Source organism: Anomaloglossus baeobatrachus, chromosome 3 (assembly GCF_048569485.1).
Source record: "Anomaloglossus baeobatrachus isolate aAnoBae1 chromosome 3, aAnoBae1.hap1, whole genome shotgun sequence".
Taxonomy (NCBI): domain Eukaryota; kingdom Metazoa; phylum Chordata; class Amphibia; order Anura; family Aromobatidae; genus Anomaloglossus; species Anomaloglossus baeobatrachus.
In genome coordinates this window covers 560,704,960-560,721,207 of record NC_134355.1, presented here as the reverse complement: position 1 = coordinate 560,721,207, position 16,248 = coordinate 560,704,960, and the positions used below count along the sequence as shown (strand labels likewise).

General features: G+C 43.1%; 1 protein-coding gene across 2 annotated transcripts in view; it reads left to right on the top strand.

The window, feature by feature from the left end:
- Positions 1-16,248, top strand: part of SNED1 (sushi, nidogen and EGF like domains 1) — a 347,445-nt gene that overhangs the window by 115,727 nt on the left and 215,470 nt on the right. For both annotated transcript variants that reach the window (XM_075340866.1, XM_075340865.1), the window contains exons 2-4: positions 12,312-12,599; positions 14,715-14,855; positions 16,009-16,171. In XM_075340866.1, coding sequence (XP_075196981.1) covers positions 12,312-12,599; positions 14,715-14,855; positions 16,009-16,171 — 592 coding nt within the window. The remainder of the gene's footprint in view (positions 1-12,311; positions 12,600-14,714; positions 14,856-16,008; positions 16,172-16,248) is intronic.

Below are 16,248 nucleotides of genomic sequence, written 5' to 3'. Positions count from 1 at the left end.
GCTGTACATGGATTATGAAAACTCTTAGGCCCTCTGCGTATCGTGCAGTTTTTGATGCATTTTTTCTGCAGTTTTGGATGCAGTTTGGTGCCCTAAATTGCATGCATCCTTAGGCTATGTGCGCACAGTGCGTTTTTCGCGGCGTTTTTGCGCGTTTTTCGGGTGCGTTTTTGGCCTCAAAACTGCAGGACTTTGCTTCCCCAGCAAAGTCTATGAGTTTTCAATTTTGCTGTCCGCACACATCTGTTTTTTTTTTACCTGCGTTTTTGAGTTAAAAAAAAAAAATGGACATGTCAGTTCTTTCCTGCGTTTTTCTGCGTTTCCCCCCCATGTAATGCATTGGAAAAACGCAGCAAAACGCAGAGATCAAAAACACAGCAAAACGCAGCCAAAAACGCACCAAATCGCGGCAAAAACGCATGCGTTTTTTTATGCGTTTTTTCGACGCAGGTGCGTTTTTGTCCGTTTTTAGCGGCCAAAAATGCAGCGTCAAAAAGGCGCAGTGTGCGAACCTAGCCTTAAACAGCAAAGTCTGAGAATTCAAAAAGGCTGTGCACACGTTGCTTCTTTTTTCCTTGCAGTTTTGGTTTCAGAAAAAAAGAAGCAGCAGGTCAATTTTCTGCGTTGTTGACCTGCATTTTTCTATTGAATATTGTGAAAAAACACATGTCCAAAACACACTCAAACGAGGCAAAAACGCATGCATTTTTTTTTATGCGTTTTTTTTTTTTGGCCAAAGGTGAGTTTTTCTGCCAGAGGGTCCATTTTTCGCTGAGGAAACAAAACGGCAACGTGTGCACATTGTCTGTGGAAACCCCCTAAAGGCTATCTTTGTGTTTAAAGTGAACCTGTCAGGTGCAATATGCACCCAGAAGCATGAGCAGTTCTGGGTGTATATTGCTAATCCCTGCCTGACCGTCCCTGTGTACACTAGCATAGATAAAGAGATCTTTAGAAAAAGTATTTCTAAAAATCTCTTATCTTATGCTAATGAGCGTAGGGACTAGTCCCAAGGGTGTTATATCTCCCGACTAGCCGCCCTCTTACCATGTTAGTATACCCACAGTGGTGTACTAACATGCTATTCAATGCTGCGTCACCAGCGGTGCAGCACTTACCTGTGTTCGCTGTGACCACACTTCTGAATGCCAGGCATTTCCGGTCATGCGCAGTATGAAGCCGGCTGTACGCGTCCCGGATTCATAGAGGTCTACTGTGCATGACTGGAAGTGTCAGTTATTCAGAAGCGTGGTTACAGCTAACACAGGTTACGCTGCATTGAAAGCTTGTGGGTGTGCTCTAACATGCTAAGATGGTGGCTAGTCGGGGATATAACACCCTTGGGACTAGTCACCGTGGTCATTAACATACAATAAAAGATCTTTAGAAATACTTTTTCTAAAAATTCTTTTATGTATGCTAGTGTATACAGGGACGGTTAGGCAGGGATTAGCAATATGCACCTAGGACTGCTCGTGGCTCTGGGTACATATTGCAACTGACAGATTCCCTTTAACCACTCCTCTTAGCAGGTACCAGGGGAACACTTTGACGTTCACCCTTTCACTCCTGTACAGGGATTTTGCATTTGCTACAAAGGCCCGTTAGTTGCATCTATTGAGCAGCTGCTGGCCAGTGCAGTGAGCTGGCATCAGGGTTGCGGACAAGCTGAGTTAAAACCAGATGGCTGGTACCAGACAAAACTAGCTAGCAATGATGAGGTCAGAAGGAAGGCCAAGGTCAAAACTAAAGAGAGAAATGTAATTAAGTCAAAATCAGGAGGCAAACGAGGTTTTATCAGTCCAGAAACAAGTTCAACTATGCATTGAGGTAAGGCTTCATTCATCTGTTAGTTTTTCCCATACAAGTTCTAGCTGTGTATTTCACTATAGTCCACAGAACTGTTTACATATTCATGTACAACATGTAGACATGTCTGATTTTGATCCGAGTTATAGATCAAACTTGTCAATGAAAGTCTATGCGTCTCTGAAAAAATCAGACAGCACCTGGATGCCATCTATGTTATCTTTTTTTTTTGCTGTCCATTTGTGCACATACTTGATTGGGGAAGCTTGAGATTCCACCATTAATGTTTTTGTTCTGCTGGCTGCCCGACTTTAGCCACTGACCAACCAGCAAAACGTAATTTACTTAAATTGAAATACTGAACAGAGTTGAGCTGCAATCATGCTGCTTAGTAGAGCAGCAAGAGCGCTGCTCAGCAAAGATATTGGCACTACTCACTAAAACCAACATGGCCTGACAGTGGAGTGGGAGAATGTAACAACCATGAATCAATCCGATTTTATGAAAGGCATTCTTAAATGTCCAAAGACAAAAATCTTGGCTTCAAAGGCTAGTCGATTTATTAGAACATCTTTGTCAAAGCCTTCATCTTTGACAAGCATGGTCTTCTTGGCCATGTGGCCAAGGTTTTTCTCCTCATTTGGCTGACAAATAGAAAGGACTACAGGTCTATCCGTTTGTCTTGAAAATATACTGTAACAGAGTGGTGAGTTAACATAACAGTTGTTTGTATCTATACTCAATGTACGCGTTATGAAACCATGGCATTTTAAGGGTCAAAATTCTACTTTGATTAGTTTCTTAAAGCACCAGTTTTTTTGTTTTCCAGTGGCACTCCGGTCGATGTTCGTCAATTTGTGACCTACAGCAATCTTTTAGGGCCTCGTTCTGGCCTTTTTCTGGCTCTCCAGAAAATTATAATAGAAACCTGAGTGCCACTTGTGCATTTTTTTTTTACCCACTCCTGGTTTTGGTCTACAAACTTTAAGGTTGGGTATTCGTAACAAACACAGACTTTATAAAAAAAAAAATCATTATTCAAGTTTGAGTGGTTTGCTACATAAAGCACCCGAACTGCAATCGAACATCTCTGTACTCGGGAACACTCGGTGCTCGGCCCAGTGCGAGCCGCTTGCAGTGTCTGAATGGCTCTCACTGGGGGTTAAATCAGCGTTATCAGATGCAGTGTGCACAAAAAAAACAAAGACACCCACACCACATCCATTCCCAGCAAGGGCTCTCTTTATAGCTGGCTTTATATGGGTGGAGAGCCAAACTGCCCAATCAGTGACTTCCAATGAGGTTCAGATCCAGAATAGAACTTTAGATAAAGTCCAGCTGAACCCGCAGAACCCGAACTTAGAGGAGTCCCCTCATCTTTACTTATAAATAATGATGTAAATTCCTGACGAAATACTGAATGTGTGAATGTGGCCCAAGGGTGAGATCAGCTGGTGCGGCTGAATGCTTGAGACCCACCAGCAGTGACTAGTAACCATAATATTTTGCCAGTAAATTATATGACCATTAGACAGGTCATTGTTTAGCGGTACACGTTTGAGTACATAACCTTATTTTGTCCCAGTGTTGTTTTCTCATCTTTAAAGACCCTTTTTCCGCTAAACCTCCCATAATCCGCTGATGAAGGCCATGCATTTCCGCTACTGGGGTCAATAAAGTAGAAAAGTACTCACTGGCCATTCGAATGAATGGCTGACCGCTATAATACAGTGATCTTATGGTACCAACACAGGAAGAGACACTATTTTTGTCACGGGTGACATACAGTCCCTGACAGAAGTTCTGTCGCTTACCCATGTTATGTAAATAAAAGCTTATAACCTGACTATAAATTCATCCATTGGTTTTATAAATTACTCTTTTGAAAGCTGAAACCCTCCCAAATTTGGTTTAGGTTATGAAAATAAAGTTGCTGCAAAGCTGAAATATTGATCATTTAATGAACACAGAAAGGTTAGATTTTGGCAAGACAAAAGTTTTGTCGCCTTGTCATATAATGCACCCAATCCTAGTTTACATCCTTGACCTCTGACAGCATGCCAAAAATCCACCCTGCGATCAAAGCCTTGATTATCAAGAGGCTGAAGACCAGATCCACTGCAGAGGTGGCTGGCACCTTTAATGTGTCTCAGCGTCAAGTACAAAGAATTAAAAAAAGTCATGTGGTTTATGGCTATAGAAGGTCACAGTGTTTGGCTGTGCAAAATGTTCCCTGACTTTTTATTGTTCCTACTATTGATATTCATTGCATTAGGCTTCGGTTCCACTTGCGTTTTGCAGGGACGAGTGCAATCCGATAAAACATCAGATTGCACCTGTCCAAGTTATGCGGATGTGTCCATCTGCGATTGATTTCTAATGCCATATCGGCATGAGAAAAGAACTGCAGCATGCTGTGTTTGGCAGTGAGTCTCGGCTCACACCCCCCATACAAGTCTATGGGTGTTTGTGTGAAACATTGCACTGTACTTGCATGTCATCCAACCGCAGTGCGATGTACGCATAGACAGGCCGCAAAGGAGAGGGAAAAAGTGCTCCCTCCCTCTTTTCCACAGCTGTGATCCGATCGCAAGATTGCATCACAGTCACATGAGCTTCGGCTGACGCTCGCAGCAGAGGGTCATTAGCATATCACTTCCAATGCTCTCGCATCAGAAGCGGTGCGTACGTTTAACAGAGGCCTTATGTAGCTTTCCTGCTGGATTTTCATCTCTCCCCCTTTAGGACCCAGCAGTGCCCTCCTTCCATCCAGCCGCTGATTATCAGTACAGTGGAACCTCGCTTAACGAGTAACCCAGTTAGCGAGTATTTCGCCTAACGAGCAAAGCTTGCTGTAAATTTGTAACTCGGTTTACGAGAAAGCTTTGCTGTACGAGTAAAATACTCACACTTCTGGTTCCGTACATCCACCGCGCTCTAACCCGCTCTTGCAGTCCACACAAACACACACAAGCACGCACAAAACACACACAAACAAACACGCACGCACATACAGTATTATGCTCACCTTACCTTCCGTTCCATCAACGGCCTCATGGTTCTTGTAGTTCGCCGGTACATCGCGACGAGGGAGGAATCCTCGCGGTGAACTGCAAGATCCAGGAGGCCGGCGATGGAACGGGAGGTAAAGTGAGCATAATATGTGTACCTTCCGTTCCATCGCCGGCCTCCTGGGTCTTGTAGTTCGCCGGTATAGGATGTGTATCGGCAAGCATCGCGACGAGGCAGGAACTTCCCCTGTCAGCCGCTACTCAAAGGCAGCACGCTGGCCAATCAGAGGCAAGCGGCTCCTGCCTTTGATGTCAGCGCTCTGGGTGCGGAAGTTCCTCCCTCGTCGTGATGGTTACCCGATACACATCCCGTACCGGTGAACAGCAAGTCCCAGGAGACCGGCGATGGAACGGAAGGCAAGTTGAGCATAATATGTGTGTGCATGTGTGCTTGCGTGTTTGTGAGTGTTTGTACGTGTTTGTACGTGTGTAGAATGGCACAATAGGGAACCAGGATGGGACATTTAGCAAGTTGTAGAACGATTTGTCTGTATTGCAATGATTTCCTCTGGGAAATCTTGCTTTGCTGAACGAGTAACTTGGTTAACAAGCACAGTCCCAGAACGGATTGTTCTCGTTAACCAAGCTTCCACTGTATTTTCCATGTGCTTACATACTCCCATCTTCCCTGGACAGGTGGCTTGCACTCATCTGTGGTATCGTTGTTGAAACTTTACCGAACATCTACCCGAGTCATCTGTGGATAAGTAGCTCATGCATTTTCCCAGTGTGTCCTCCTTGTGTCTTCTATATTGTTTAGTGGGGTTGACGAAGAGCTCATCCCACCCAGTCCCTATTTAGGGTCCAGCACTAAGGATACCTAGGGTCAGGTATCCAGCTCGGCGCATAGGTTTGGAACCTATCTAGTGTGGTGAGGGACCACAGGGACCAGCAGTGGGTTTGGTCAGGGGTCACAATCTCCCCCTTCCTAAGACACAGGGTTTCCCTTCCCTTTCGCCGTTTGCTTGGTCCTTTCCCATAGCTAGCATGACAGTTTGTTAGAGACTCATGGTGACTTGGTGGTAGATAGTAATAAATCATATGAAGTGTTCTCATGTCAAGGACATGGCCGCCTCCACTACATGAATTTAGGAGACTTGCAGTGAAGCTCGCACTCATTGACTTGCACTTTTCTACTTTTCTGTCCAGCCCTGGATAGAAAGTGCTTGCATTGCATTTAACTTTGGCTTTAACTCTCAGAAAATTGACTCTGCAGTTTTAACGGTGAGACTGCTCTCCAGTATGTCACTGATAATGTCCCAAAACGCTGACTTTTATTACTGTCAGATGAAAGATTCAGATCTCTCCTAAATACATGCAGCTGTATGGGGGAAGGGCAGCTAAAGGTACTTTTAAACATAAACATGAGCAAATCATCTTGCTGAGTCTGTACCTTTAAAGACCGCTTTCCCACCAATGTGAGTGTGAATAACCAGACCATGCCTAAGGGAAGCACAATGAGTGTACTGGGGCATCATGTAAATATTAATGTTAGCTGTCTGAGGCCGACCTCGCGTAACCCCATGGTGTCAGAGCCATAGAAATCTGGGAATGGTTAATCAAGGTCAGAAGGAATGAGTAGAGATTAAATTGTTTACATGATAGAGACGGCATGGTATACAATATTTGTTTATTCAAATAAAAGGAGGGAGGATCCCTCTGAGTATACAGATCTCTGTGACTTATTAGGCTCTTCCTCCTGTTACACAAAAATCTCCGGTCGTAAAATTTTTGCAAACAGTAATTGTGATGTGCAAATGAGCATCAAAGTCATGTGTGGTTTGGTGTGTTCTTCGGGTACTGTACTTGGGGTAAGTTGTTGGGCTGCCCTGTTTTATAAAGAAGAGTTCCCATGAGTCTAGGGAATGGCTGGATTACATTATCTACGCAGAACTCTCCCAAGAAGGACAAGATGTAACCTCACTTAACTGAATACAGAACGCAAGAATATTTTCTAGCTTTAATGATTATATGTTTCTAATGATTGGGTCATGCGGACCTCATCCCCCACAGAAAGTTAAACCTGCTTTTTGTTGCATATACCAGTCTAATATATCCAGGATCTTTCCCGATTTTCATGCTCTTTAACTTGCCATCCACTCCTTTTGAATGGGCGGTTTATTGTCATCAACATTCTGCCGCCACTATATGTGCTGGAACTCGTTTTCCAGCATGCACTGCTCCAGCCATTGTCCAGTAGCTTTTCTGTCATAGAATAAAAGTCTCCTGTTTCATTTGTGTCTCTGCAGATTGACAGTCAAAAAAGCAGAAGCCGAGAAAAAAAACACCCCAGCCCCAACTTCTTGTAATCCTTCTTTGTGATAGAAACGGATTGCACTTTGCAACAGGCAGCAGACAACAATTTAGATAGATTGGGAGACACCTGCAGTAGTGGTTAGCACTTTGGCTTGATTTTTCAGTATAAAATGTCTTTTGAGTGCTTTTGATGGCCATTATATTGACCATCAGAGATAAGGTGACTACCCCGGCAAGCTTCGTCAATTGCCTTGCCTAGACCCTACCAAGTAAACGGATTTGTGTTAAGTGCTGGTGCTTCGATGCCCACCTGACCCTTTCTTAGAAATAAATATTCTTCTAAAAAGGATTTTGTAGCAGCTTTGGATACCATTTTACCTTTGCATTTAGTAGGACCAAAGGGTTTTGAAATATTCTTCAATACTATCTAACCTGATGACTATTGACATGAGATATATAGAACAATTTAGAGTAGCATATAGAAGTAAAGACTCAGGGTTTATTTATTTTTTTTTTTTTTATTGATTGTCTCCTGTGTCTTAAGCCTGCTTTACACGTTACAATGTATCGTGCGATTGCATTTGCGACCGCACCTGCCCCCATCGTTTGTGCGGCATGGGCAATTTCTTGCCTGTGTTCCACAATGCTGTAAACCCCTGTCACACGTACTTACCTTCCAAACGACCTCGCTGTGGGCGGCGAACATCCACTTCCTGAAGGGGGAGGGACGTTCGGTGTCACAGCGACGTCACACAGCGGCCGGCCAATAGAAGCGGAGGGGCGGAGATGAGCGGGACGTAAACATCCCGCCCACCTCCTTCCTTCCGCATTGCCGGCGGGACGCAGGTAAGCTGTGTTCATCGTTCCTGGGGTGTCACACGGAGCGATTTGTGCTGCCCCAGGAACGATGAACAACAGGACGTGCGATTTTTAGAAAATGAGCGACGTGTCAGCGATGAACGAGAAGGTGAGTATTTCTGCTCGTTCATAGGTGTCACACGCTACAATATCACTAACGAGGCCAGATGTGCGTCACTTACGACTTGATCCCGCCAACATCTCGTTAGATATATCGTAGCGTGTAAAGCCCGCTTTAATCTCACAGAATGGTATCTCTACTTGTATTGGTGTGGCACATAATGGCACTCCTACTGCATATAAATCTAATTTAATGACTGAAAACTGCTCTGCTAACATAATATATGAATGGTCAAAATTGTTGGTGCCCCTCATGTAATGAAAGAAAAACCCACAATGGTCGCAGAAATAACATGAATCTGACAAAAGTAACGATAAATCAAAAATCTATGAAAATGAGCAAATGAAAGTCAGACATGCTTCCACAGAATTAAAAAACCCTCAAAAACTCATGAAACAGGCCTGGACAGAAATGATGGTACCCCTGAAAATAATGTGACAAAAGGGACATGTTAAATCAAGTTGAGTCCACTAATGAGCATCACATGTGTGTACAATCTTGTAATCAGTCAGTGGACCTGTATATAGGGCTACAGATACTCACTGTGCTATTTGGTAACATGGTGTGTACCACACTCAACATGAACCAGAGGAAGCGAAGGAAAGAATTGTCTCAGGAGATTAGAAAGAAAATTATAGACAAGCATGTTAAAGGTAAATTTTATAAGACCATCTCCAAGCAGTTTAATGTTCCTGTTACTACAGTTACACATATTATTCAGAAATTTAAGATCCATGGGACTGTAGCCAACCTCCCTGGACTTGGCCACAGGAGGAAAATTGATGATAAATCAAAGAGATGAATAATATGAATGGTAACAAAATAGCCCAGAAAAACGTCTAAAGAAATTACAGGTGAACTTTAAGCTGAAGGAATATCAGTGTCAGATCGCACCATCCGTCGTTGTTTGAGCCAAAGTGGACTTAATGGGAGACAACTAAGGAGGACACCATTGTTGAAAAAATATCATAAAAAGGACAGACTGTAATATGTCAAGCAACATGTTGACAAGCCACAAAGCTTCTGGGAGAATGTCCTATGGACAGATGAGACAAAAACTGAACTTTTTTGGCAAGGCACATCAGCTCTATGTTCACAGACGGTAAAATGAAGCATATCAAGAAAAGAACACTATACCTACTGTGAAACATGGAGGAGGCTCTGTTATGTTATGGGGCTGCTTTGCTGCATCTGGCACAGGGTGTCTTGAATCTGTACAGGGTACAATGAAATCTCAAGACTGTCAATGGATTCTAGAGAGAAATGTGCTGCCCAGTGTCAGAAAACTTGGTCTCAGTCGCAGGTCATGGGTCTTGCAACAGGATAATGACCCAAAACACAAAGCTAAAAACACCCAAGAATGGCTAAAAGGAAAACATTGGACTATTCTGAAGTGGCCTCTATGACCCCTGACCTAAATCCTATTGAGTGTCAGGTTTCCAGGTTTTCCAGTTCTCTTTTGAATGAGCTTGCCCTCAGTTAACATGGAGTTTAAGGTTCTGTTGCCCTACTTCCTGTCCAGCTGCTTAAAAGGCCGCCTCTCAGCCCAGTCCAGTGCCTGAGTATACTGCTTGCTGTGTGCTCCTGCTTTGCTGTTTCTACTTCCTGATTGCCTTGGATTCTCCTGAAACTCTACCGACCGACTCTGGACCATACCCGGTTTTCTTCAAGCTGTGCCCGGACTCCGTCTGCCGTCTTTGATCAGCACTCTGCCCGGTTCCTAACCACTCTGGACAATCATCCCGTACGGACACTCCTGGACTATACCACTTGCCCCTTGTGTACCGGCTGCCGCACATTTAGGCCTTCCGGGGTTGATTGCCGGACAGTCCCTGTACAGGGGTTCGCTCTGGTGGTCTCCCTGGGGGAGTCCGGTGCGTGGCCCCGGGAATCCCCTTCGCTCCGTTTTGTGTGTTGTTTTACTGTGTTTATTCCCGTTGTGTATCTACTGTGGTGACATATTACATAACATCTTGTACCAAGAACTCGTCTCTGTTGTCATTGCCCTAACGCAATCGAAATCCTCAGAACATACAGTAGTATTACATTGAGCATCTTTGGAAAGAGCTGAAACATGCCGTCTGGAGAAGGCAACTGAAGCAGTTTGCTCTTGAGGAGTGGCCAAAATACCTGTCGAGAGGTGCAGAAGTCTCATTGACCGTTACAGGAATCGTCTGATTGCAGTGATTGCCTCAAAAGGTTGTGCAACCAAATATTACGTTAAGGAGGAGGACGCCATCATTTCTATCCAGGCTTATTTCATGAGTTTTATTTTTTTTTAAATTCCGTGGAAGCAAAAAAGCAGCAATATCTGACTTTCTTTTGGTCATTTTCATATATTTTTTATTTATTATTACTTTTGTCAGATTCAAGCTATTTCTGTGACCATTGTGTTTTTTTCTTTAATTGAACGAGATACCAACAATTTTGACCACGTGTGTATGCAAACGTGATCATGTAGCCTTGTTAATTATGGCATCCATTACTCCTCTCCATCTGCTTCCTCTTCTTGGAAATCTAAAAGTAGTAAAAAAAAAAAAAGGGTTGGATACAGAATTCTTTTTTTGTACTAGATGCTGAAGATTTAACCATCATAATATGATCATTGATATTTTCTATTTGCTTATTTGCCATTTTCAGCTGTGTTTGAAGTGCCCCCGTGTCAGGGGCGACTCCATCCAAATAAAATCCTTGTTCACGTTTTTCCTGATTCCTTCTTACTAATTGTATATAACTTTAACATCTTTTTTGTACATTCATAGCCAGTAGATATATAGTCTAAATTGTGAGTGTTCAGTGGTTTTTACCTTTTAATGGCTGGCTGAAAAGATATAAACAAATTGTAAGCTTTTGAGATTACTCAGATCTCTATATAATCATTCTTAATAGTTTTTGTAGCTTCCTTTGATCTGTTATTTGACTTCCAGTTAACTAATTACCAACACTATGCAGTACCACGTCAGCGTTTTTTTTTTTTGTTTTTTTTTTTACTGCTGGAGTGGTGCTTCTGAGCCAAGTCCCCTTCCTTTAGTCTCATACTCACCCTCTGGTGTCTTCATCTTCCAATCACGCCACTCACATCTGTCTCTGACACTTTGTGACTTGCCGGGTCGCTCTTGGTGAGCACTGGAGGTTACTCTTCAATACAAGTTTATGAGAGCCTTGTTTTGGCTTCATTCTGACTCCCATAGACTTGCACTGAGAGTTTGTCACATGACTTCTGACTTCTTGTCAATCAGAAGTTGCGGTCACAAGATGGCGCCGTGGGACTGGAGCAACACCGAAAAAAGGTGAAAATGCTGGAGGGTGAGTATAATACTGAGGCAGGGACTTTAGATTACAACCACATCTCTAGTGGGGGAAAAATGCTGGCGTGATGCTTTAACACTACTTTGACGCTTTAAGGGTCCAGTATAAATTAGTACTGACTTGCTTATATGCTGACTTTATCTTTATTGTACATTTGGATGTATGGTGTCTTACAAGCATGCTCCATGGGAGAGGTATACAAATTAGCTATCTCAGAGAACAAAAATAAAATGATGTTGCAAATACTCTGCTCCTTTGAGAGACCTAAGGTATATACTTTTCCCATAAAGAATTGCTTGTACAATTTCTTACTTAGCTGGTCTGTTTAAGGAGAACTGTACTCCCCTGGTAGTGCATGTATTATCTGCCCTACCATTCTCCTCCTGACCACGGTCTTACAACCATGGAAATGAGGCACTAACAGAAGTGCCCCATTTTACCGATTTGGGGAGTCCACTGTGGGCCTAGACCAATAATAGTTATCACTTATGTAGTGAAAGCGTTTAGGTTAGAGCTCACCTTTATTCGTTTAACTCCTAGGTCTCCGGTGTGTGACCTCTGAGGAACCCAGGACAGTTTGATTGGAACGCCATTCTAGTATCTTCTTTCCACATCATTAAAAGGCTATGGGCATCATCTAAACAGCCAAGCATATGTTATAATTTGTTATATCCATACCAGAGTCTGTATAATTATGATATAAGCCAAGAAAACGCTCTCCAGCGTCATCATTTCTTTACCTGATGTCACCATTTTATTGGGTGGGAGGCTATAATATCATGGTTTCCATGCTGAGATTAGTGATGTCTGATGTTCCTCTGTAATAAAGTTCATGTTTCCGTTTGTAGCCTGTAACGTTTTCGTTTGTTTGTTTTTTCTTTTTTTAGGTAAATAATAATGGGGTTGTGTCTTTCCTTCGTGAGGTGTCTCAGTTTACTCCTGTGGCATTTCCTATTTCTGGTGACCGCAGAGTTGTGGCAGCGTTTTGGGCGGATGTCGATAACCGTAGAGGAGGAGATGTATTCTATCGGGAGACTGAGGACCTGAGCGTCTTGAGACGTGCCAACCAAGATGTACATACATACTTTCCTGAATTATCTGACTTCAATGCCACCTGGGTTTTCATTGCTACTTGGTGCCGGGTCACGTTTTATGGTGGAGATGCCAATTCACCAGTAAGTTAATTATACTAATAAATGTTTCCTTTGAAGAATGGTGCTTAGCCAGGGAATTTTTTTATTTTTTTTTTATTTTAAGCATTTTAGAATTTTTCAACATTATAAGGCTATGTCCGCATGTTGCGTCGTAGTACCTGCAGTTTATTCTGCACGTTTTCCTGCCCTTGGTTTTTGACCAAATGGCTTTTGACCATTTTTTAGCGCTTTTGGTTGCATTTTGCCATTTCTCAGACTCCAATGTTAAGGAAACGCTGCAGAAATGGCAAAAACAACTGACATGCTGCTTCATTTTCAGCATGGTTTTGACCCAAAATATGCAAATTAAACGCTGCAGAAAAAAAAGCAAAGTGCAGACAGGATTTCATCTTTTCCCATAGACTTTGCTGGAAAACAAAAACGCATGCGTTTTAGCGCAAAAACGCTGCCGCTAAAAACGCTGCAGAAACGCGAACATAGCCTAATACCTCCTAAGGCTATGTGCGCACTTACCGGAGTTTGCCGCGGATTTTCCGCGGATTTGCTGTATGTTTCGCTGCAGAAAATGTTCATAACATCTCTGCAGTGATTCACCAGAAAATCCTATGGAGAAAAAAAATCCTGAGCGCACTGGGCGGAATTTGACAGCTGCATGTTTTGCTGCGGGAATCCCGCAGCAAAAACAAGTGCATGTCACTTCTTTTCCGCACATCGCTGCGGGATTTCACTCCATTGACTCCAATGTTAATCATGAAATCCCGCAGGGAATAACGCAGGCAGCAAATTCTGTGCGGTTCACTGCGTTTTCCTGCGTTATTCCCTGCGGTATTTCGCGGTTTACCTCCGGTAATGTGCATCGCTTGTCTGCGGTTTTGCAAGGAAGTGATGTCATTACAGGAAGAGGAAGCTGTGCAGAGTAAACACACACATCACAGACACAGAACACATCACAGACATAGAACACATAGACACAGACACATAGAACACACATAGAAAGAAAACGGAAATATAGAAAACAAAGAACGTGGGCTCCGCTGCATATTTACCTTCCAGCCGAGGTAAGCACACAGCGGCGGCCCGGAGTTCTCAGGCTGGGGAGGGAGAGGGGCAGGGTTAATGTCCCCCGCCTCACTCCCCCTCCCGCAGCCGAGAATATCAGCCGCAGCTGCCCCGGCACTGTCGCATGCATTATGCGGCACTACCGGAGTGTCCTCGGCTCTTCTTGCCGCCGTGTAGCAGTGGTGGCAAGGTAATACAAGGGGTTAATGATGGTGGGAGACCACCGCCATTAACTCCAGGCTTGATCATGGCAGCGTCTATGTGACAGCTGACATGATCAACCCGTAAGTAAAGTGAAAAAAACGCAGACACAGAAAAATCCTTTATTTTAAATAAAACAAACAAGCCTCGTTCACCATTTTATTAACCCCTCCCGCACCAAAGCTCCGGCGTAATCCACCGCTCCGGCGTAATCCACAGGTCCTGCACTGCTTACATCCAGCCGCGACTGTCACAGACACAGCGCTGAATGAAAGCAGCAGACAGCAGAGGTAATTACCGGTCATTTCCCACGGCCGGTAATGTGAACTCACTGCCGACCGTGGGAAATGCAGCGATCTGTCATCTATCTATCTATCTATCTATCCCTCTATCTATTCTTCTGTCTATCTACTATCTCTGAATTAAATTATTTTTTTTTTCAATGTGCTTTATTGCATTGAATGCAATAAAGCACATCCCAACCCGCACGCGGCAAAACCGCGAATAATACCGCGGTAAAACCGCAGCAAACCGCGGCAAACCGCATGCGGTTTTCGGGTGCGCGGTTTCCCGCGGTTTTTTACCGCGGGTGCGGTAATCTTTGAGAGCATGCGGAATTTTCTCAAGAAAATTCAATTTCCCAGTGCGCACAAGGCCTTAACCTAAGTTATAATATACCTGTACTAATAATTGTGTGAATATGTTTTGGAAAAACTTTTTTTTTTTTTCAGCCAGAATGCTGCCTACATGTCCATAATTAGTATATCTTTGCCATGTAAATGAGATTTATTGCATTCATTTTTTCTCCTTGTCATTTACGGCAATTAGAGCCTGAGGTAAGTTATGCTCCTGATCAATAATATTCTGATTTTGCAGGTGAACAGCTTCCAGATTGTTCTGATTACAGACGGAGTTCGATCCTTCACTATCTTCAACTATGAGACAATACAATGGACCACAGGTCGACATGCAAGCAGTGGAGGGGATAGTTTGGGTAGAGGTGGCATTGCTGCCCAGGTACGGTATTTTATCAACATACCCCATGCAGGCATTGGAGGACATTTTATGAATAGGTGGGCAATACTTTTGTGACATAGAAAAAAGCAGTTTTGGTGCAGATCATATTTTTACTAAAATTTGCGAACAATGTCTTTAGTCCTTTGGCCACTTTTGAACAAATGGGTCGGTTTAGGAGGGAGGCGGAGGAGGCACCATTGGTTCGACATTTTTAAATGTGCCAGAAATTGGAGCACACATGGCAGTCCTAGATTTTCATGTTAATAATTTGTCTTGATAAAGTGTCGCACATATAGGTTTTTCCATGAATTGTCTTCCAAAAATGTTCAAACTTGTGTGTGTAGGACATTGTCAGTATCGGTTTCTTTGAATATGGACTGCAGCGTCATTGATAGGATCCCGTTTAAAAAAAAAAACATTAGGTGATTGGAGCCTAATGGACATGTACTCTGGAAGCTTTTTCCGGCATACACTATAGAGGCTTAGAGGCAGTGTGCACTGAGCTGAAAGACTATTAGGATGGGGCACATAGATGTTTCACAGTGGGAAAACTCTTAATGTACCATAATTTGATAGGGACCCAACAAAAAAGGTTACCTTGCCATTGGCTGTTGGGCTCACATAAAGGTGGCCATTTTTGTGTGCTAAGTATCTCAATTTTTACATTTTGTTTTAAGCAGTAATGCATGTTTTACATTCCCATATTCTTCGTTCCATATATCTTAGTGCTACAGAGTGCAACTATCTCCTTTTTGTCTTGATGTAGCAGTCAAAAGATTTTTCATAGTATTGTACTTTTCTCCATTCTGTGGATGCAAGCTGGGACAATAAAAAAGGTTTTGAGTTTTGGGGAGATAAGAGAAAAGCTGAGGTCCTATATGATGGGTAAAGCTTAGGGGTACGAAATGTAGGGAATGTAACCCAACAACCCTAGAAATTGAGTTCTGAAGAGGCAAGATGTGAAGCCCTATGACCAGGAGTCCAATTGCTAAAGCTTTTTATAGCTAACATAGTTGATAAAAAAAAAAACTAACCAGAAGTGTCTTGGATTGAGGAGAACATTTTAATGTGGTGGATTTCCAAGCAAAGATCTTTTTCACTGTTTTTGTTTTTTTTTATTGTGTCTCTTAATTCACACCTCTTTGTCTCCTAGGCAGGCTTCAATGCAGGAGATGGCTGGAGGTACTTTAATATTCCAGGCTCTCGCACAGATGACATTGCAGGGATTGCAAACACCACTAATGTAGGAATTCCTGGACGTTGGGTTTTTCGCATCGACAACAGCCACGTGCAGGTTGGGGGATGCAGTAATGCAAGTACGTGGCACCAGAACAGAGTCTTTTAGTCAGGCCTCAGCCTTCTCTGTAAAACCACTATGTAATAGTATTGCACA